Source organism: Euprymna scolopes, chromosome 3 (genome assembly GCF_053919585.1).
Source record: "Euprymna scolopes isolate OS-2025 chromosome 3, ASM5391958v1, whole genome shotgun sequence".
Taxonomy (NCBI): domain Eukaryota; kingdom Metazoa; phylum Mollusca; class Cephalopoda; order Sepiida; family Sepiolidae; genus Euprymna; species Euprymna scolopes.
Window position 1 is genome coordinate 46,674,016 of NC_136484.1, and position 23,712 is coordinate 46,697,727.

Here is a 23,712-nt window from a genome sequence, read left to right on the forward strand (position 1 = left end):
TTTTATCAATTTTTTTTTTTCTACTGATATGATACTTAAGTCAGAAATCTATGATAATCGGAAAAAAAAACTTAAAAAGTAAAAAAATAAATTTTTAGGAGGTAGGCACTCTCGTACAGGTCCGCCTAACGTTCTTTAGTAAAGAACTTCTTTACATCTAATAACTTGGAATATGCGTTTTCTTTATTTTAAACAGTTGCTACTTAATATACGAATTAAATTGTTTTCAATTTTTAAACTTTAAAAATCTATCAATTTTTCTAATGGTTGAATTTTTACAATATTTTCAGGTTCATTGTGAAATTTTATGCTCTTTCCAATAAACCGAATATAATATTGTAGACAAGCGTTTTTTTTTTTTTTTTTTTTTTTTTTTAATTCTTTTTCTCACCTCAAATTTATATCACAAATTGAAGATAAAAGATCTATAAACAAAATTAGCTAATTTAAAACAAAAACAACAAAAACGAATAGTTATTTGCAAATTTACCTGTAAAGTCCAAAGTTTAAAACCTTTTTTTTTTTAAACCACGTTGATTTTTTTTTTTTAATGAAACCTTATAATCTTGTTATATTATCAAGAAAATTTCGTACAATTACGACAATTTTTTCTATTTCATTCAACGTTATTAAAAAAAAATTCACACCATAAAAAAGAAATAAAATATAAGATCAAAAACTCATGTATTTCTTTGAGAAAAGAAAAAAAAATCGAAAAATCGTCGACTTTTTTTTTAGGCAAAAACTGATAAGTAAAATATGATCGTTTTCCAACTACGGTGACACATTTTTTTCACACACAAGGCTTGACGGCTCATGCGTGTGTGTTGTTTTTACGTGTTATTGTCCTTTTATCGCTCCGAATTTCAAAACAGGAAGAAACACAAGAAAACACCGGCTAATACTTACGAAATGGCGGTCTTTTCAAATTGTTGCTTAAAAAAAATTCTTTTATTAAAAAAATACATGGAATATAAAATACAAATAATGGACAAATTCTCATAAATGAAGAATGGACGCATCCATTGATTAGTATTTTATATAGGCAAGTGATTTTTTAAAAATTTATATATATTTATTATATTTAGATTAAGTTAAAATTAAAAAAAAAATATTGTATATTTTTCGATAACACCTTTTATTATTTTAAAGTTTGGTCTTTGGTCCTTTTATTGAAACAAAAAATTAGGGTTTAAATTACATTATTCATATTGTTATAAGCTTCGAAAGATAGCGAGTCTATTAATCAATCCTTTTTTAATGGCGACTTATGACACTCCTAGAACAAATTTGATTTGTTTTTTAGCGGGTAAAAATAGCTGCTAAGGGCTAAAAGAAAAAGGGAACTTAGCAGTCGGAAGTCGATTAAACGTGTTATTTCTCCGCATGGGCAAATATATATTTATATGGTAAAATTGATCAATTTTTAAAGTTCTGGTATCTGCCTGTGGTTAGTTCAGATGGTAACGAAAATGGTTGAAAAGCTATGTTTTGACTTCGATTCTAGTTGATGGCAACAAAGTTATATAGTTTAACTTTTGAAATCATTACTATATATTGCGTACAATATAATAATCAATAGAATATTGGGGGCTTGTTAAAATAGTCGAAAGGTCGATTTTTAAAGATATGTTATTTTAAGCAAAAACAGCAAATTGTCACGTTGAAAATTAAGAACATTCACCGAATAGAAAATTATTTGGTAAATATTCAGATTATTTACAACAGAACACCGACCACTCTAATTTTTTTTTTTTTTTTTTAAAGGATAATGGAGGTCGCTAAGAACGAATCTGATAATCAAACCCGGGGCAAATTTACTGTTTGCATGGTATTAACCCCTGAACCCACGAACTACTTTCCGCCATTTTACAGCTTCCGTTTACGCTATGCGCGTGCGCGGCAGCATAAACGACGGGTGTTGAATGTGCCTTCACGTAGGGAACTGCCTTTTCACGTGGCGTACGAATCTGTTGTGGAACATTTAAACTTATACAAAAAAGAAGAAGAAAAGCTTTTCAAAAGCACACCAAGTGGAGGGGGGTAATGTCGGAAAGACTTTTTTTTTGTCTTACGTAGTTCGTAGGTTCAAGGGTTAATACCATGCAAACGGTAAATTTGCCCCGGGTTTGATTATCAGATTCGTTGTCAGCGATCCCGATTGCCGCTAAAAATAATAAAAAAAAAAAATTAGAGTGGTCGGTGTTGTGTTCTGTTGTAAATAATCTGAATATTTACCAATTATTTATAGTTCCTATTTACAATGCCTCCCCACGGGACAGAGTTAGACACCAAGGTCGTTTTTTAACGTGGAGAAAAGGAACGAAAATAAAAATTGTCTCAGTCGTGAAGGATTTCTCCTCCACTGACAGAGAACAAGAAATTGAAGTGCAGACTGCAATGCAGAGCGCAGCATCTGAAGAACAGATACTACACTTTGATCTTGTCCCCGAAGGCTAAACGATTTCAGCCAATTATTTATAGTTAAAAGTAATTTTTATGGAAAATTGGGGAAATTACATTTTCCTTCGATGGGAACACCTTAAAGATTGCGAATGCAGGGGACATATTTATCTCCATTTTCGTCACTTCAATGGCTGACGTTTTGTTTTACTTTTAACCGATAACTAGACAGACACCGCCAAAAGTCACCACAGAATTGTCCCCCCCCCCCTATGTAAAACGATGTAACTTTATTATAAATTAATATTATCAGTATAACTTTATTATAAATTAATATTATCAATATAACTTTTGTACCATTTAAAAGACGAAGGGTAAAATAAATTTGTAATAATTAAAAAAAATTTTTTTCATCGTACGAAAATAATGAAATTGCAAGACGAAAATCGTGTTTACATAATTGGCGCTTTAAAATAACGTTCCCATGTTGTAAGCATTTCGAACGTGAAAACATGCCCGTGTTTAATAAATCTAGCATAAATCAACTAATGGTCAGATTTTCGTGAAATTTTCGATACTTATCAATTTTAGAATGAAATTACATATAAAATGCAGTTTCCGTAAAATATACAAGGGAAAATATTTTTTTAGTGCGTGTCCCCCTCCATATTTATTTTTTTCGAAATTTGAAAAAAATATATTTAAATCTATCGAAATTTCTATTTATTATGAAACAAAAGTTCAAATAAGTAAGACATTTATTTTTTAAAAATTAAATACACGTATTGAACAAAAATTCACCTTGAAGTTGCAATTAAAAATGTTTTTTTAAATAGCGTTTTTTTTTCGAATTAATATATACTATAATCAGTTGAATTGCCAAGAAAAAGAAACTTCCTAAAAATTAATTAATTTTTAAAAGATTAAAATGATTAAAATTCCATTATTTCAAAATATTCCGTTACAACATAGATTTTTAATTAATTGTGTTTAAATATTTTTTAAATATTAAGTTTTAATATAAACATGGCTCTTGTCAGCTATTTTATCGCCAGATAAAAACTAGTTTGAAAATATTATTTCACAAATATTAAGCATTTTATAGCACCCCCTCATATTTTGTTTGTCTCTTTTTACCGAATAAACTATGGAAGCCGGTAGTTAACCAAATGAACATTCAGTGAAACCGTATTTCATTTTTAATATACGAATGTTTATAATATTATTAATCATTAAACTGTGTAAATCTTAAAACTTAACAAAATTATAACAAAGATTAATTATTAATTGCAGTTTGAAGATAAACAAAGGTTTTTAAAAATCATTAAGTCGCTTCTGCTTTTCCATAGTTTATATATAGTTAACACAAATCTGACGTCACGGAATCATCCGTATTTTTTTTTTCACATTCATTTGGCAATGCCTACCGATAACTATAGACTTTTTTTTTTTTTTTTTTACTAAAAACACTATAGCAATTGTTCTACTCAATGGATTTTCGTAATTTTGGGATATATTACTATTTTTGACATGACAGTAAAATAAGTATTGTTGTTTTGGCTTAAAACCACATATTAAAAAAAAAAATCGATCTAACGACTAGTTACGACCGGGGAACGCCGGGCGATCTGCTAGTATATATTAAAACGGCACTTTGGCGTAAAAACGGAAATTGTGTAAGAATTCGTATTGTAGTTTGTCGCCACTCTTAAAAATACTGATTTAAAAAAAAAAAATTATTTGTTGAATAAAATAAAATATATAGAAATCTACAACGGCTGAAAAATGGCGAACATGTGTTAACCCCCCCCCCAACCTATTTTCGGGTTAAGATCAAAGTGTAGTATCTGTTCTTCAGATGCTGCAGCAGTGCAGCTGCAGCACTTCAATTTATTGTTCTGTCAGTGGAGGAGAAATCCTTCACGACTGAGAATATTTTTCTCCACGTTAAAAAAACGACTCTGGTGTCTAACTCTGTCCCGTGGGGAGGCATAGTAAATAATTTGCTTTCAACAATTTGTTTACAAATAATATAAAATCTAACATTGTTATATCATAATAAAAATAACAATTTCGCCAAAAAGCTACACAATATAATAATCGCCAATTATTTTAACATAATTGCCGATTTATTATCATTATTTATTTATTTGGCACTTCTAAACTATCAGAACGAAATTTTGTAGTCGATAAATGGAGTTTTCAGATAAAAAAAAAAACTGGTTTCAACTGATTTTTTTGTCAATTCTAATAAATTACAATGGTAGCTTCCAAATCAGGCAGTCAAAATTATCTGGATATTATTGAATTGTTAAAAAAAAACAACTTTAATAGTGTTAGCAGGCGAAAAATTGCGACCATCTTGTTTAAATCGAAACGGAAAATGACCTCCCTTTTGAGCTCTCCTATGTCTTACGATCGTTTTCATCAAATTCTATTTTTATTTTCAATAAATAATTTTCTGTCTTATCGATTTTCATAATTTTTGGATATAATCATCTTAAAAATACGAAGAATACGTAGATATATCATTGTTTTCATGTGAAATTCAGTATCACGATTTCCGAAATTTCGTCTTAATAGTGTGGAAGCCCCAGTTATTTAGCATCGGTTCGCAATTTACGGCGAAGTGGATAGTTTATATTTCATTGAAGTTTAAGCCACACTGTTTATAAAGTTAGTTCATTTTACAATTAAAGTATAATAGGGAGGTGATCACGCCCTCTTGGTGCACACAAAACTGATTTTTCTATAATTGTTCTTTTTAAACGTGGTAATTTGACCATAATCTGCATTAAATTCTCGTTGACATAGACGCCATTTTTTTCTATACGAATAAAATTTTTTTCTTCAAAAACTTAACTGCCATTACTTATCGTCCTTTTCGACCATTTGCATTTTTGTTTATTTATTTATTTATTTATTTCGAAAACTCCTCTTCCTGTTGCTACACCCAAGTTAATATTTGTCCTCAGTCAATGGAGGGGGAAACCTTTCTATACTAAAGCAATTTTATTTTTGCATACTGCCAGAGTGCCCATTTTTGGGGAGCTTATTTTCTCCCACAACAAAAGCGACCTTGTGTCACATTTTGCTTTCGTGGAGAAGAAATACCTACAACGTATACTTGGAGAAAAATTGGCGTCCATGTCAACGCAAAAACATTTAACGGTTTTTTCGCAGACCAACCAATTGGTTAGAGTTTATTTTGGAAAAAACACGGTTTTTAAGGAATACTAACTTTGTAAATAAACAAAACAAACAAAAAAAAAAAAACAAGATTGGTTGCATAAATCATGTGATATTGAAATTTCGGTACTTATGTCGATTATAGATCGTGCTAAAATAATGTTATTATTTAGAAACCCATTCTTAACACGGGGAGGACGTTCCAAATGCGTGGCCGTGGGCCGCCATCAATAGACTGCTTCTTCTCGAGCACCAAAAAAACAGTCATAAAAACAGTCACAAATTCTTGGAATGGAAACATTTATAATTAAATTTACTGGAATAATTTTTTCAATGAAAATTAAACATTGATTTTTTTTTTTTTTTTTTTTTTTTTTTTTTTTTTTTTTTACTTGAATACTGAAATCTATGAAATAATTTTAATATAAAAAATGGTTGTTTAAAATGTTTTCAGTGTGCAATTATTTATATCAGTTTGGGACTCGGGTACGTGCAAAATGAATAGCCGATGGTCAAAATGTTTATAATGTTTATACATTTTGACCCCTCCCTTTACTTAAAAAAATTCACCAAAAATTAGGAAATTAACCCATTTTAATGAAATTTTCAGTATTTTATGAAATAATAATCACGAAATATAATGAACCCATTATTTTTATTTAAATTTCAGTGGAAATGTATTATTTTGTTTAAACAAAATAAACTTAACTAAAGTTATGGTTTTCAGTAGTAAAAAAAAAAAAAAAACAGAAAAATAATTTTTGCATTTTTCAATGAAAATAAACGTCGTAAATTGTAACAATAACAAATTAATTTGTTCAGGAACATTACGAAAAAAGCTCCTGAAGTCCATATTAAAATTGATATAACTCCAAGAAAAACTAATTTCTCGAACTAACGATATTATTTTCACACACCAAAAAAAATATATATATATATTTTTTTTTTTAATACATTTTTAGCATAATTTCTATATGTAAGATTATAATAGTTTCCTTGTCTGAAATGAACGTGTAATCTTTAGCGTTAACAAGTTTTTTTATATAATCTTGAAAAATATATTTTTTTTAATTTTAAAGCAGGAACACAGTAAAATAATTAATGTAAAAAAATAGTAAAAATTATACACGTTCATAATGTACGGATGCACGATTGCACGGCTGAAAAAAAAAAAAACAGTCGGCTTTGCACCCCCCTTCCTCCTTTCAACCACATGACGTCATTTTCAGATAGCTTTTGACTTTGACACTTTGAACTTCCGTAAAACTCACGCTAGACGAAATTTCATTTGTTTTGATTGTACGAAGGCAGAATCTTTCGCTTTTGGGGGATAATTAAGCTTCTTCTTTTTTTTTTTTGTACAAACAAGGTGTTTTTTTTTTGTTTTTTTTTTTTAAATTTATTTAATTCCATATCTTAGGGCTTTACTAATTATATTTGAAATAGTCCCAGAAAACTAATATTTATCTTTCTATGGATTTTTACAATGAATTTATTTAACTAAATTAGCTGAACTTGTCAATTTCCGAATGTTGTCGTGAAAACATTTTTTTATTATAACTTTTTTCCCCGTGTAATTTTTTTTTTTTCCTTTTGGAAATTAACTTTAGTCTCTAATCTTTCAAATACAATCAAAAAGTAATCGGAAACCTACTAAGAAAATTATGAATCGACTTTCAAAACTCAGTACAGGCCAATAAGTCTCCTGTGCGTCATAAGTAAGTTGCTAGAATCTGTGTTAAATACAGAAGTAATCAAACATCTCAACAAAAATAACCTTCTTAGTGACACTCAATATGGTTTCCGTTCTGCTAGATCTACAGCAGATGTCCTTACAGTTATATCGCATAGGATTAGCAAATCTCTCGACGGTGGCAATCTTTCTAGGGCAATTGCTCTTGACATATCTAAAGCCTTTGATAGGGTATGGCATAAAGGTTTACTTCATAAGATCGCTAGCTATGGTATAGCTGGAAAAGTCTTCTCAATTATTAAATCATTTCTTTCTGATAGGTTCATAAGAGTAGTAGTTGAGGGGCAAAAATCAGAAGCTCACAGTATTAATGCCGGTGTCCCTCAGGGATCCATCCTGGGCCCAACTCTTTTCCTGATCTACATTAATGATCTTCCAAATCATATCCTTACATCATTTGTAGACATTTATGCTGACGACACTACCATTTATGGTACCACATCTAAGACAGTAAACGAGCAAGTACTCTCCAATTCTCTCTCCTCTGATCTTGAGCATGTAGTACAATGGGGAAAGGAGTGGCTGGTTACTTTTAATGCATCTAAAACCAAGCTTCTCTCTTTACATCATCAACATTTTAATCCACATTTGTCATCAATTGAAATGAATGTCTCTCGTCTTCAGGAGGCCTCAAGTTTTGACAAGCTTCTGGGCTTGACCATTACTCCTGATCTTAAATGGAACACGTATATCAAATCTGTTGCCAAGGCCGCTGGAAAAATGGTGGGATCTTTCTATCGATCCAGTAGATATCTCACTACTGATGCTATTCTCTATCTATATAAGAGCCAGGTACGTCCAAGGATGGAATACTGTTGCCACATCTGGGCAGGAGCTGCTAGAAAGGACTTGTCCTGCCTTGATAGAGTTCAAAATAGACTTCGTAGCCTCGTAGGAGATGTCCTTTTCTCCTCCTTACAACCTCTATCTCACAGAAGAGATGTTGCGAGTTTGTCTCTGATGTATCGTTATTTTCATGGAAAGTGTTCAACTGAGCTTCAATCTATGGTCCCCCCTCGCCAAACTTTCACAAGAAACACTCGTCTAGCTGTAAACACTATCAATAATTTCCCCCACTCTTTATCTGTGCCTAAACCTAAACATAGATTCCATGAACAAAGCTTCTTTCTTAGAACTGCACGCCTGTGGAATTGTCTTCCGTTTTCCTGCTTTCCGGCTGACTACAATATGGTTGTGTTCAAGTCTAAGGTAAATAAGTTCTTGATGAGCCGTTCCATATAAGTTATTAAATTTACCAAATTTTCATTACTAATGATTACTATATTGACCAACTTCTACTGTACACTCTTTAACCCTTATCCTTGAGTGGCCTCTGGGCCTTGATAATGTGGTGATGCTTTTGTAAAAAAAAAAAAAAAAAAAAAATGTCTCCCTTCAGTTTTCCGCCATTAATGCTTAACGTTTGGTACAAGAGAAACAGTCCAGTGTCATGCCGGATTGCCGGCCCACGGTCGCGAATTCAGGATAGGGGCGTGTGAGCCCCCACCCCCACTCAATAAATTGTTGTTAAGAAAGGAGTTAAATCGTGTCTTTTAAGACGGTCTTGGTTAAATGCTTATTTATAATTGAATTTTTTTCCATTTCAAGTTCATTTGTTTATAAAGATGGCGACTATATCTTTTGTGCGTATTCTCATTTCGGCGTTTTTATGTGTGCGGTGAAACTTGCTATAACTTAGTGCTTTTAATGTTATTTCTTATTTCTCTTTTTTTTATTTTTTTATTTTTTCTTTAAAAATAAACTAAAACATGATTTTATTTAAGAAGAAAAAAAGTTCTTTTGGATTAATGTCGGAACGGATTTCACTCTAAATAGGAATTAACCGAATTAATGATAAAAGTTAGTTCAAACATAATAACGTAATAAAAAAACAAAACAACTCACATTTCTTTAAAGCATATTCTTTCAGAAATGTTAACGATTATTGTGTTATAAATTATCACCCCATCAGTCGCCTTTGCTAAAATCGTCGTGCTTGTTAAGATAAAGTCGACAGATCAATTTAAACAAAAATGTCGTTTTAAGCAATAACAATATTACGCGTTTTATTGTGATGTCGAAAATAGTAATAAATCCAAAAATTACGAAAATTCATCAAGTAGAACAACTGCTATTGTGATTTTAGTAAAAACAAATTATCGCTATAGGGTATTTTATAAATGTCAGAAGCCAACGATGTCATCTGAATTTTGCATTCCGAGTTAAGTCCTCTCTGTGTGAACTCTTTACAGTCTACTTTATAACATCTAAGAAAAATGCAATTTTACTGTTTTTCGTAAAAATTACTTTTAAATATAAATAACTTTCTATTCGATGAATTTTCGAAATTTTTGGACATATTACTATTTTTGACATAACAAGTACGTAAAATTGTTTTTGCTAAAAGCAACATATTTTTTTTTTTAATTCTATTTGTAGTCTCTATTTTAACAAGTACCGAAATCGTCAATCAACCTAGCGACAGTCCCCACACATCGAAACTGCTAAACATGTCAAACGGTATGGATTTAATTTTACTGTGGGTATTTTAACGGTCATTTCTAAACGCATATGTCATACATTAGATAAGGGATCCCGGATGCTTTTAAAAAAAATTTTTTTTTTATTATTATTCAATTTTCACCCCAAACAAGGCATAGTGCAACTTTGAAGTAAGGGGCTACTATCGAGGACATTAGTTGCAGGGATATTATGAAGGGAGATGAGCAGCAAGATGTCTGTTCACATTACTCTTGAACTTCTGCATGTCAGTACAGTTGGGAAAGCAGAATCCCGGAAGGGAGTTCCAAAGTCTAGCAGTTCTCGGGGGGGAGGGAACTATTGTAATAGAAGGCTTTCTTACACTTTGGATCTCTGTGTAGGGGGTGGGATTTAGCTGCTTGTCAGATTTGTCAGGGGTATTTACGTCGAGGGGGGGCAAGTGCTTGTAGTTTGTCAGAACATTCACCATTAAAATATTTGTAGAACAGGCAGAGGGATGCAACATTTCGCTGATGGGACAGAGGCTGAAGCTTAGATGACAGTTCAGGACCCATCAGGTTGGTGACTCTTTTGAACCCTGTCCAGGAGTGAGAGACTAATAACAGATGCACCAGCCCAAATGTGACAACAGTACTCCATACATGGGTGAATGGTGGCCTTATTGAGGTACAGAATAATTTCAGACGTAACTAGTTTTATAGCATAGTAGAGAGAGCCCACTTTCTTTACAGCAGCCTTGGCAATGCTCTCAATGTATCTGTTCCAACTCGTGTTCCCTGTGAACATTAGGCCGAGGAGTTTAAAAGAAGTACTTTCAGGCAATGTTTTTTTACCATTGCTATTGGTGGTATTTCTTGAAATTATTGAAGGAAACAAGCTTAATCTTGGCAGCATTAAATGTGATCATTCATTTTTGTCCCCATTCCACTACAGATTAGAGGTTTTCCTCTAGTGTTTCTGCCATTTCCTTAGATATGTGTTCATTTGTTTTCCCCTCGTGCCTATTATAGAGTGTGGTATCATCAGCAAATATACCCATCTCAGAGGCAATTTTATCAGGGAGGTCATTTATGAATATAAGGAATAATAAAGGTCCAAGGATAGACTCCTGAGGTACACCCGAATTTATATCATATTGTTTAGATGTATGACCGTCAAGGACAACCTGGATTCTTCTCTTGCTTAAGAAGGATTTAATTACGTTATGTATTCTTCCAGTGATACCATATGATCTGATTTTCCTGGGAAAACCATCGTGCCATACCCTGTCAAAAACCTTAGATATATCAAGGGCTACCGCTCTACCCTCTCCTGCTTTGTCCAGTGAATGGTATATACATGCAGAGATTACAGTTAGGATATCTGCTGTGGAACGGGTTTGCCTAAATCCATATTGATGGTTGGTCAGAAGTTTAGCATCTGTAAGGTGATGGACTAGAGCTAGATTAATTATGGACTCAAATATTTTGGCAAAAAGCAGGAAGAGGCTAATGGAGTGATAATTTAATAGGTCTGTTATTTCGCTAGAATTCTTAAAAACTGGTACCACAGAAGCAGTTTTTCAGCAGTCAGGAAATCCAAAGTCTTTAACAATGTCTGGCATGAAGGTCTTCTCAGAAAAATTAACTTGTATGGTATTACTAGATCAATATTTGATATAATCATACCATTCTTAGCTAAAAGAAAGATCCAGGTCATCCCTGATATTAATAATGTAGGTGTGCTCCAGGGCTCGATATTTGAACCGTTTTTATACCTGACTAGCTGGGGAGGGGGCTTTGCCCAGTCGTAAAATATGCTTAAATATGATATTTTAATTTGTCTAGATTTCGTATTTATTATTATAGAGTCATGATTTAAAAAATTGTAAAAAAAAGTATTTGAGTGCCATCAACTAGAATCGAAACCGAAAGCAAAACTGTAGCATTCCAAGCTGGTGACGTTACCACTGTACCAACGTGACACGTATATGAACTGATTAAAAATAACCTAAGATGAATGTACAAAATGTATAACGATTTTTTTTTCAATTTTTATCCCTTTTTTGATCCCTTAAAAACTATATTTTAACCAGCTAAAGACCCATAAAAGAATGGTCCATAAAAAATTGAATCATTTGGGGACCCTAGCGCTGCTCTGCGACTTTTAGTTTCGGCAGAGATAGTTTCAAAATATGGAGACAGACAGACAGACATAGTGAGTTTTATAAATTAGATTTTCATAAATGACCTCTTCAATGCAATCGCGTCCAAGATGGGTATATTTGCTGATAATACCATGCTCTATTCTAGACATTGATTTACTATGTTCTACTTTTGTTAAGACTATGAAAGCTTTTACGCAACAAATTAATAAATTAAAAGCCAGTCTGAGGATTCTGATTTTAATACAAACAAGTGAAGCATGCATGGTCCCCCCCCTCCGTGAGCGCACAGTGAACGAGGCATAAAAAAAAATGACTAAATTCAGAATCCCCCCCCCCATTTAGCCCCAAAAGTCCCCAAGGCCTTAATATATTCAAATTTGAGTTCAGCACCATGCAAAACTGCTAAATAGACATACACAAAAAATTTTGGACAAATATGGTAAAATACTCCCAAAAATGGAGTGTCTTTATTAGTCCTAAAAGAGTACCCTGGGGCACACCTAAGAGTTATCGCAAAGTATAGAAACAAAATTATATAAAAATCAGTTTTTTTTTTTTTTTTTTTTTTTTTTTTTTTACAGATAGTTTTATAAAAATTTAAGGCATCAATTTTTTTTTTTTTTTTTTTTTTGATAAGCACAAAAGTATCAATTTTAACCGGAAAGGCACCCCGGGGGGGGGGGGGGGGGGTGCAACGGGAGTTTTCTCTTTTTTATTCATATCATGTTTAATGTTTGCGAAAAATATCAAAAAATTCCAAGGCGTAGTTATTGACAAAAGTGGGGACAGACAAATGGACGAGGGTGAATTCACATACACCTTTTGTCAGGGTGGGGGGGGGGACATAGAAGATAAGTTTTCCAATTCCAAACACCAGTGAAAGTACATGAAAAGCAATAAACAAGTGCAAAACAATATAAGACAACCAAATTAGACAAATATTCATTTACAAAAAACCAAATTAGACAAATATTCATTTACAAAAAACCAAATTAGACAAATATTCATTTACAAAAAACCAAATTAGACAAATATTCATTTACAAAAAACCAAATTAGACAAATATTCATTTACAAAAAACCAAATTAGACAAATATTCATTTACAAAAAACCAAATTAGACAAATATTCATTTACAAAAAACCAAATTAGACAAATATTCATTTACAAAAAACCAAATTAGACAAATATTCATTTACAAAAAACCAAATTAGACAAATATTCATTTACAAAAAACCAAATTAGACAAATATTCATTTACAAAAAACCAAATTAGACAAATATTCATTTACAAAAAACCAAATTAGACAAATATTCATTTACAAAAAACCAAATTAGACAAATATTCATTTACAAAAAACCAAATTAGACAAATATTCATTTACAAAAAACCAAATTAGACAAATATTCATTTACAAAAAACCAAATTAGACAAATATTCATTTACAAAAAATCAAATTAGACAAATATTCATTTACATAAATACAGGAAAGAAATATTAAACATAAGATCAAAATCTAATATTGGAAAAAGGGATTTAAAGACTATATCTAACTGACGAGCAAAGAATATATAAAAATATACAATATCAGTTTCTGGAAATTTGATCTCAACTTCATCAAATTAAATAGTTCCAAATATAATAAAGTTCTCTCCATATAAGAATTCTGACAAATTGACGAGTTAGTGTATCTTGAGTCGTTTCTCACTGGACATGAACACACGTAGATGGAAACACGACTTTCCTTTAATAAGAAATAAATGACAATGTATTTCAATAGTTGACAGATTTTCGTGATTTTTTTTTTCTTGTCTCAAACAAAGCAATTGCCACCGAAGGATAAGGGGCTACTGTGATAAAGCCCAGATTGGAGGGTGTCAGTAAGATTTTTGTCGACATTACATTTAAAATTTTACATGTTGGTACAGTAAAGGAGCAAGGAGGGAATTCCAAATGTAAGCACCTGATGAAAAAAGCTACTACAGTAGAAAATCTTCCGGCTTTCACAGAGTCCTTACAGTGAAGGCGAGTGATTTTTACTGCTAGTCAACGTGCAGGTTAGGGGTATTTACGGTTTTAGGGGTAAAAGTGCAGTAAAGTTAATCGAAACACATTCCCTGGAGGTATTTGCAAAACAAACACAGGGATGTTGGAAAATTAAAGTTGCAGCTGAAAATACCAAAGTACTATTTGTTCACATTTTTGTTTTCTTATACCGTGACTATGAAATCGGGATTCAAGTTTGAAAATTTTGTTTCACTCTTTAAAAAATATAACTGTTCAATCCTATTTTATTCGCATAAATTATTTAGAGTGAAATGTATATCAGCATTACTCTAAACGAATTCATGGCAAGTGCTTGTCTGAGCTCTAATCTATGCTCCCCTCGTTGCCAAACTTTTGCAAAAAAAAACACTCGACTAACTACAATCACTATCAACAATTTTCCCCACTATTTATCTGTACCTAAATCTAAACACAGATTCCATGAACAAAGCTTCTTTTCTAAAACGGCTCACCTCTGGAACATTGTTCCATTGGTATGCTTCTCAGGCGATTACAATATGGTAGCCTTCAAGTCCTATCTAAACAAATTCTTGCTAAGCCGTCCCCTTAAATAATCCCCATTCTACCCAATCTACACCATTAACGATTACTAAACTACCACCTTACATTCATTAACCCTTATCCTCGAATGGCCTTTGGGCCTTGATAAGTGACGACACCTTTAAAAAAAATAAAATTAAAAAGACAATAACATAAGAAGTGTTATCGTACATATGAAATGTTGAAATGAAACCTCACTCAGGAAAATATAGTCGTTATTTTTATGGTCGAAAAAGAGGCTAGCTAAGGAAAAGGATACCATAAGTTTTAAATTTTATAGTTAAAGGACAGGAAACTATTTTTTTCTTTAATATTTGCCACTTTATTTCATTTTTTTTTTTTTTTTATTTACCCCAAACAACCAAACAAGACATATTGCCACTTGGACCTAAGGGCTATTATTTGGGATCATGTCTAACAGGGAACTGTGGGGAGTTGAACAGCAAGTTGTCTGGTCGAAGTAGATTTAAACTTCTTTACGTTAGTATAGCAATGGAAACAGGAAAACGGAAGGAATTCCAAATTCTAGCAGTCTGAGAGAAGAAACTATTAGAATAGATGTCTTTCTGGCCTCTGGAGACCTCCAAAATAAAGGGGTGGGATCTTGCTGTTTGTCGGGTTAGTTGAGAGTGTGTAGGCCGAGGGGGTATAAGTGCTACACGTTCATCCGAGAACATTCTATTAAAGTACTTGTAAAAGAGACACAAGGATGCAACATTGCGGCGATGGGACAGAGATTGGAGTTTGGCCGACAGTGCGGAACTTATTAGATTTAAGACTCTTGTCCTTTAACCATAAACTCTAGTATTGTGGTTCATTTGTGCTCGTTATCAAAATAAACCATTAAGCTTCATAAGCGCCCTTTTCGTAAGGAAAGAAAAAAAAATGTGAGGTTCTTCTGATGAGAAAGTAATCAGCTAAACATGTGTCCGTTGTGAAAACACGTAAGCCGGCATTCCGTGACGTCATGGTCGTTGGAAGTTCCTTGTATTTTGATGGAAAGAGGCCTATCGCCTTACTTTCTTTTTATTTATTTTTAAACCCTTTTTTTCTAATTCTTTTCTTGCCTTGTGTCTACTTTATTGTACGGTCGATTGGCACCTTCACCTCTCTCGGCTCTCTCCAACACCTTTTTTATTATGCCTCAGCATGAATAATGTGATCGACTCAAATTCTATCAGTGAAAATCCTTCAATTTTAAACTGAGAAAAATAAATAAATAATAGGATCTGGTCTTCAGGTCAAGATAACAGTGTAGTATTATTTATTTATTATTTTTTTTTATTGGGCTTGGGCCTAATTTTTTTGTAAATTTTTGGCAAAATAAAAATAGATTAATCAGTGTAGTATCTGTTCTGATGCCACACTTAAGTTAATTTGTCCTTAGTCAATAGAGGAAGAAATCCTTCTATAACTAAGGCAATTATTTTTTTTTTTGCTTTTTTTTTTTTTTTTTACACAGTGATCACCACTTATCAAGGCCCGGAAGCCACTCAGGGATAAGGGTTATTGCAAGTACATTACGTTAATGTGGAGATTTGATGAAGTGTTTACTTAAGGGGGCGGTTCATTAGGAATTTGTTAACATTGGACTTGAAGACATCCAAGTTGTAGTCCGGTGGGAAGCAGGCAGAGTTCCACAGGCGTGCAGTTCTAAGAAAGAAGCTTTGTTCATGGAATCCGCGTTTTGATTTAGGTACAGATATAGAGTGGGGGAAATTTTTCACAGTGGATTCAGCTAGACGGGTGTTTTTCGTGAAAGATTGGCGAGGGGGGACCAGAGATTGGAGTTCAGACAAGCACCTGCCATGGAAATAACGATAAAACAAGGATAGGCTCGCAACGTCTCTTCTGTGGGAGAGAGGTTGCAGGGTAGAGAAAAGGGCATCCCCTACTAAGCCACGAAGTCTATTTTGTACTCTGTCAAGGCAGGATAGGCTGTTTTTAGCAGCTCCTGCCCAGATATGGCAACAGTATTCCATCCTTGGACGTACTTGGCTTTTATATAGATAGAGAATTGCATCAGTAGTGAGATATCTTCTCGAGCGGTAGAAGTATCCCACCATCTTTCCAGCGACCATGGCAACAGACTTGATGCATGTGTTCCATTTCAGATCAGGAGTAAAGGTCAAACCCAGAAGCTTCCAGAGTGCTTCTTTCTGGGGAGCTGCCCCCTCCCCACACACACATTAAAAATGACCTTGTGTTACATTTTGCTCTCGTGGGGAATCAAATAAATACAAATAGATTGTGAATCCTGTTGAGATTCGATCTCGCCTCGTGTTTTGAATGTTTGTTTACTAGCTCCTATCTACGGGGGCAAAGTTAGACACAAGGTCTGTTTTTAATGTAAATGATGATCCGTCCTTCTTACAGTTTAGGTAAACCAAACTATGAGGAAAATACTGGGACATATTTGGGACTTCACCGTCTGTAAAAATGTAATTTGATTGGCTATTGAAAATGACGTAATTATTGTAAAAGAATTAAAAAAAATAAAATTATTGTTAAAGAATTTAATTATTGTTTAATTATTAATTATTTAATTATTATTATAAAAAATATAATTATTGTAAAAAGAATTTTTCAAAAGTTGAAAAAGTCATATTTAAGTAAAGCAATTTGATTATCTATTGAAAGTTAAATATTTTACCTTATTTAAAAAAAAAATTCAGTAAGATCTCATTAGATTAATAATAAGCAAAAAATAAAAAATGCACAAGAAGGCCTAGAACAAATTGTGGATCATGTATTAACGCCGCAAGAATTACATGACGTAAAATGTTTCTCGTATATTATTATGTACCCGAAAACAATATCATTTCTAATTTGTTTGTTTGTTTCTGTATTTAATAAAAATCATTAGTACTTATGCATTTTTATTACCGTGTTGAAATAATAACGTTATTAGGTTTTGTATTACTATACACATAGATTCGAAAAAGTTGTCAAAATATATATATATATATATATATATATATATATATATATATATATATATATATATATATATATATATAACAAACAAAGGCAAGATAAGTTACTTTTCTACCTAACTGGATAATTTTTTAGTTTTTTAATTTAATGTAACATATTTATTCAGCTCGAAAAACATACAGTGTTTACGATGTATTTGTAAATTAAAAATGTCGCCGGACTCTCTGTTGAACACGGTAAGGTTGTGAAAATGAGTTAAAAATAAAAATCTATACAAAATACTGTTAAAACCCCATCGAGTATATGTCAGCCTATGTCACGGTAACATATATTGAGCGAGTTTCTAACAGTATTTTGTATAGTTTTCAACAGAGAGTGCAGAGCGCCATTTTTTAATTTTCAAATACTATGTTTTTCGAGCTGAATAAACATGTTACATTAAATAAAAACACTAAAAAATTATCCAATTAGTTAGAAAATTAACTTATCTTGCCTTTGATAACATTTATTTGTTATATATTTTTTTTTGACAACCTTTTTGAATGTATGTGTATAGTAATACAAACCCCGTTATTATTTTGAAAGCCATTCTTAACATGGGGAGTGAGTGTGTTTTATAACTATTCTGTGCTTCCACCTAACAATTCAATTAAAAAAAAGAAGGTATTGTGAAACCTGAATTTAACGTGAAAAAACTATTTAAAAATAGCGCAGTATCAAAAATGCATAAGCACCAAATCATTTAATAAAAAAAATTCTGTATTTAATAAAAATGATATTCTGTTTTCTCACATTGTTTCACTTTAATCTTATGTCAATTTGAATATTGTTTCATTTTTTTTTTTTTTTTTTTTTTTTTTTTTTACAAAGGCATCACCACATTATCAAGGCCCAGAGGCCACTCAAGGATAAGGGTTAAAGAGTGTACAGTAGAAGTTGGTCAATATAGTAATCATTAGTAATGAAAATTTGGTAAATTTAATAACTTATATGGAACGGCTCATCAAGAACTTATTTACTTTAGACTTGAACAAAACCATATTGTAGTCAGCCGGAAAGCAGGAAAACGGAAGACAATTCCACAGGCGTGCAGTTCTAAGAAAGAAGCTTTGTTCATGGAATCTACGTTTAGGTTTAGGCACAGATAAAGAGTGGGGGAAATTATTGATAGTGTTTACAGCTAGACGAGTGTTTCTTGTGAAAGTTTGGCGAGGGGGGACCATAGATTGAAGCTCAGTTGAACACTTTCCATGAAAATAACGATACATCAGAGACAAACTCGCAACATCTCTTCTGTGAGATAGAGGTTGCAAGGAGGAGAAAAGGACATCTCCTACGAGGCTACGAAGTCTATTTTGAACTCTATCAAGGCAGGACAAGTTCTTTCTAGCAGCTCCTGCCCAGATGTGGCAACAGTATTCCATCCTTGGACGTACCTGGCTCTTATATAGATAGAGAATAGCATCAGCAGTGAGATATCTACTGGATCGATAGAAAGATCCCACCATTTTTCCAGCGGCCTTGGCAACAGATTTGATATACGTGTTCCATTTAAGATCAGGAGTAATGGTCAAGCCCAGAAGCTTGTCAAAACTTGAGGCCTCCTGAAGACGAGAGCCATTCATTTCAATTGATGACAAATGTGGATTAGAATGTTGATGATGTAAAGAGAGAAGCTTGGTTTTAGATGCATTAAAAGTAACCAGCCACTCCTTTCCCCATTGTACTACGTGCTCAAGATCAGAGGAGAGAGAATTGGAGAGAACTTGCTCGTTTACTGTCTTAGATGTGGTACCATAAATGGTAGTGTCGTCAGCATAAATGTCTACAAATGATGTAAGGATATGATTTGGAAGATCATTAATGTAGATCAGGAAAAGAGTTGGGCCCAGGATGGATCCCTGAGGGACACCGGCATTAATATTGTGAGCTTCTGATTTTTGCCCCTCAACTACTACTCTTATGAATGATTTTAAAATTCTTTTACAATAATTACGTCAATTTCAATATTGTTTTCTTTTAAATTTTAAAATTCTTTTATAATAAGTACGTCAATTTCAATATTGTTTCATTTTAATTTTAAAATTCTTTTATAATAATTACGTCAATTTCAATATTGTTTCATTTTAATTTTAAAATTCTTTTATAATTACGTCAATTTCAATATTGTTTCATTTCAATTTTAAAATTCTTTTATAATAAGTACGTCAATTTCAATATTGTTTCATTTTAATTTTAAAATTCTTTTACAATAATTACATCAATTTCAATAACAAATCAAATAACATTCTTACAAGCGGTTAATCTCCAAATATGTCCCAATATTTTCCTCATAGTTTGGTTTATCTAAATTACAAGACGTCCGCTAATGTCCTCCCCCAAATAAAAGGAGTTTAGTTAAAAATGAAGACAACGAAAGGAAGTGTCATTTTGACATTTAATAAACAAACTTTATTTGTCATTTTCGTTAGAGTATACAAGAGAGAAACGGGTTAGTAGACTGGAGTGTTCTTGTGTGAAGATAGATTTAATATATTGCCGGCTTGTTGAGGAGAGAATAGTTCAGTCCACAAGTGTTTATAGCTAGTAGTCGCCGGGGCAAAGGAAATCGGTTAAAAGAGAAAGAAAGAGCAAAGTCTTCAGTGTGTTGACGTGTTGTCGTGCGTGAGTGCATGTTCTTTAGCATGATAAAGAATGTTCGTTTGGGTAGTTCTGTAGAATGATAAATTCGTGTGGCTATCGCACGTGGAAATAAATGGTAATTAGAAGAGAGCCACTGTTAGCTTGTAGTACTCACGTTCGGCTGGGGGGGGGGAGCGAAGCCCCTGGCGATGTGTACTGCTGGGCTTAGCAGCGAGAAAGAGAATTCATGGTTTTAGATTTTGCCTTTTATATACTCTGTCATGTGATTGAGAGCTGACTTGTAATTGGACAAGCCAGGGAGAAAATGGATTTCAAATCTCGTCGAGAGAAGTTACTCCTGCCTGTGATGTAGCAGGTGTTGGCTGCTACAGGAGCATTATTTATTTATCTTTTTTTAAAAAATATTTATAAGAAGAAATATGTTATACATCACTTGCTGTGTTTACTCAGCATTGCCCGGGATTTTTATTTTTAAATTTTATTTTATTACTTTCAGTTTCGTTTTGATTTGAAAAAAAAAAAAAAAAGTTTTTTTTTTTTACTTTTTTTTTTTTTCTCTCTCTAAAGTACGCTTACCGGTCATGTCGTTAGAGAATTCCGTATTTATTATTTATCAAGTATTTAAAATTTTAGCCTGGAGAATCATGTGACTTATATAAATTTAACATGAGATGATCACTCACTTTCTGACCATCACTAATTTAATAATTTTTTTCTGTGTACACTGATCGTATATCAGTTTTTGGCCAATATTTTAGTGTATGGTATCACTTTCAAATTTTATGTAAAATAGCCATCAATAAATTCTGGACAGAAAAGTGCACAGGCAATAATAACTTTAGTTTCAATGTAACCAATATATGTGTGGGAGAGTTAGAGTGGACCGGCCATAGGTTTTTTTTTGGGGGGGGGAGGGTGTAACTAATCTTGCTCATTTTTCTTTTGGCTTTTTTTTACGAAATTTATATTTTTTTTATTTGGCCTTTTTTTTTTAATCTTTTTTTTTTTATCGCTTTGTTTTAAGACATACAATTCAGGTGCTGGCGTTAACAAGCTGCGCTCGTTCGTCAGTTTCTGTTGCATTGTCAAACTAGTGCGTTCGTTGTTAATTTGTGCATCGTTTTGAACATGGTGGAAAGGGGGCAAGGTATGACCAGAATGTATGCATTCAGAGAATCACAAAACAAAAGCCAAACACACAGTGCAAAAAAAAAAGAAGAAAAAAGTTATTTGGTGAATTCACCACTTTATTGAGCCCAAAGCAAAAAAAAAAAACAAACTAATTGGTAAATTTTTACATTAGGTCCACTTCCACAATTCTCTTTAAAATTGTTTTCAACGATGCTGAATAAGAAAATCTCATTTAAATTTTGCAAAGACAAATAGTTATCGAGATATAAACACCTGTATTATGCACTGTAATTCTCTTGCGGAAAGATGTTTTGTTGTTGTGTAACAAAATTCATTTTCACCAAGAAAAAATAATGGGTTCATTATATTCTGTGATTTAATATCTAAGAAAAGGAGGAGATAATATCTGGGAGGATGGTCTCATGATAGTTAAACGGACACTACACAAATTAATGTGCTGATATCCGAATTTAACTTAGTAACAGTCAAATTAGAACATGTAAAAACCAATAGGTGTGTCAGAAATTTCGTGAAAAATAGTGAATAATTCCACTCCGTCTTTCTAAGCTTAACTCCTCGAAAAATGTAATTCAAGCCCTAATTTTTTTTTTTCAATTAAAAGAGCAAGGACCAAGGTTTCATTAAAAAAAAAAAAAAAAAAAAAACGCGGTTTTTTTTTTTTTTTTTTAAAGGTTTTAAACTTCGGACTTTACAGGCAAATTTCTAAAAATCACTACTTTTTTGTTATAAATTTGAATATATTATTTATTGACCTTTTCTCTTCAATTTGTGATATATAACACTTTGGTGAGTAAATTAATTATTTACTTTTTAATAGACATTTCAAAATGGGAGGCGCGAATTATTCGACCCCCCTGTCTTTCCAAGCTTATAACTACTCGAAAAATGTAATTCAAGCCCTAATTTTTTTTTTCAATTAAAGGAGCAAGGACCAAGGTTTCATTAAAAAAAAAAACAACAAAAAAATAAACAATGTGGTTTCGAACTTTACAGGTAAATTTCTAAAAAACACTACTTTTTTTTTGTTTTGAATTTGAATACATTATTTATTGACCTTTTCTCTTCAATTTGTGATATATAAAACTTAGGTGAGTAAATTAATTATTTACTTTTTAATAGACACTGTAAAATGGGGGAGGGGGGGCGTGAATTAAAAAAAAAAAACGTTTGTCTAAAATTATATTCGGTTTATTGGAAAGAGCATAAAATTTCACATTGACCCTGAAAATATCGTAAAAATAGAATCAATAGAAAAATTTTGATAAATTTTTAAAGTTTAAAAATTGAAATTCATTACTGTTTTTTTAAAAAAAAATTCTATTACTTTTAAAACAACTTTAATAGTTTATTTTGGAAGTATAATCCATAAAGAAAATAAACAACCCACTTTTAAAAGAGAAATTACGAGTTTTTTTTTTTTTAAATATTTTATTCGCAGTTTCGTGTTAGGGGTGTCAAAAATTCCTACAAAAATTCTGATGCACCTAATAAACCAATTAACCATTTACAAGAGAAAGAAGAGGAAATACAAACATTCGAGATAATTATAAAGTTTTATTTAAAGAGGGGAAAAAATAAATTGAAATGGGAGGGAGAAACAAAATTATGTCTGAAGTTCACTTTTTAACTGTATAAAAGAGACTATTTTGACTGCCCAAAAAATGTCCCCTTTTGGCGAACCTTAAAGGTTCTAGTAACAGTTCTCGAGAGAGAAAGAATAGATAAGAAAAGATTAAGAAAGAGGCAAAACTTTGAGGTAAGAATATATATTTTTTTTTAGAAGCAAGGATAAGTTATACGGAATTTCTTTTTTTTAGAGAAAAGAATTGTCATTCCTGCTTGAACCTGATTTAGTTTTGACAGCTTAGTCAAACGAAAACTTTTTTCGGGTTTGTATTATTCGAAAAAGTTGTCAAAAAACAAATATATAACAAATGTTATCAAAGGCAAGATAAGTTACTTTTCTACCAAACTGGATATATTTTTCGTGTTTTTATTCAATGTAACGTGTTTATTCAGCTCGAAAACTATACAGTGTTTACCGATGTATTGGAAAATTCAAAATGGCGTCTGATTCTCTCTTTAACACGGTAAGTTTGGGAAAAGGTGTTATAAATAAAAAATTATACAAAATACTATTAAAAACCCGCCGAATATATGTCAAGCTATGTCACGGTAACATATATTGAGCGAGTTTTTAGCAGTATTTTATCCGGTTTTTTATTTATAACACCTTTTCCCAAACTTACCGTGTTAAAGAGAGAATCAGACGCCATCTTGAATTTTCCAATACATCGGTAAACACTGTATAGTTTTTGAACTGAATAAACACGTTACATTGAATAAAAACACGAAAAATATATCCAGTTTGGTAGAAAAG

At 32.1% G+C, this 23,712-nt stretch overlaps 1 protein-coding gene across 3 annotated transcripts in view; it reads left to right on the top strand.

Moving 5' to 3' along the window:
• The window catches only part of LOC145254715 (histone deacetylase complex subunit SAP30L-like), a 73,354-nt gene that overhangs the window by 8,496 nt on the left and 41,146 nt on the right, over window positions 1-23,712 (top strand). Inside the window, exon 2 of one of the 3 annotated variants that reach the window (XM_080113410.1) lies at window positions 9,785-9,865. The exons of the other annotated variants lie outside the window; for them this stretch is intronic. Coding sequence (XP_079969536.1) covers window positions 9,856-9,865 — 10 coding nt within the window. The 5' untranslated portion in view covers window positions 9,785-9,855. The remainder of the gene's footprint in view (window positions 1-9,784; window positions 9,866-23,712) is intronic. 3 annotated transcript variants of the gene reach the window in all.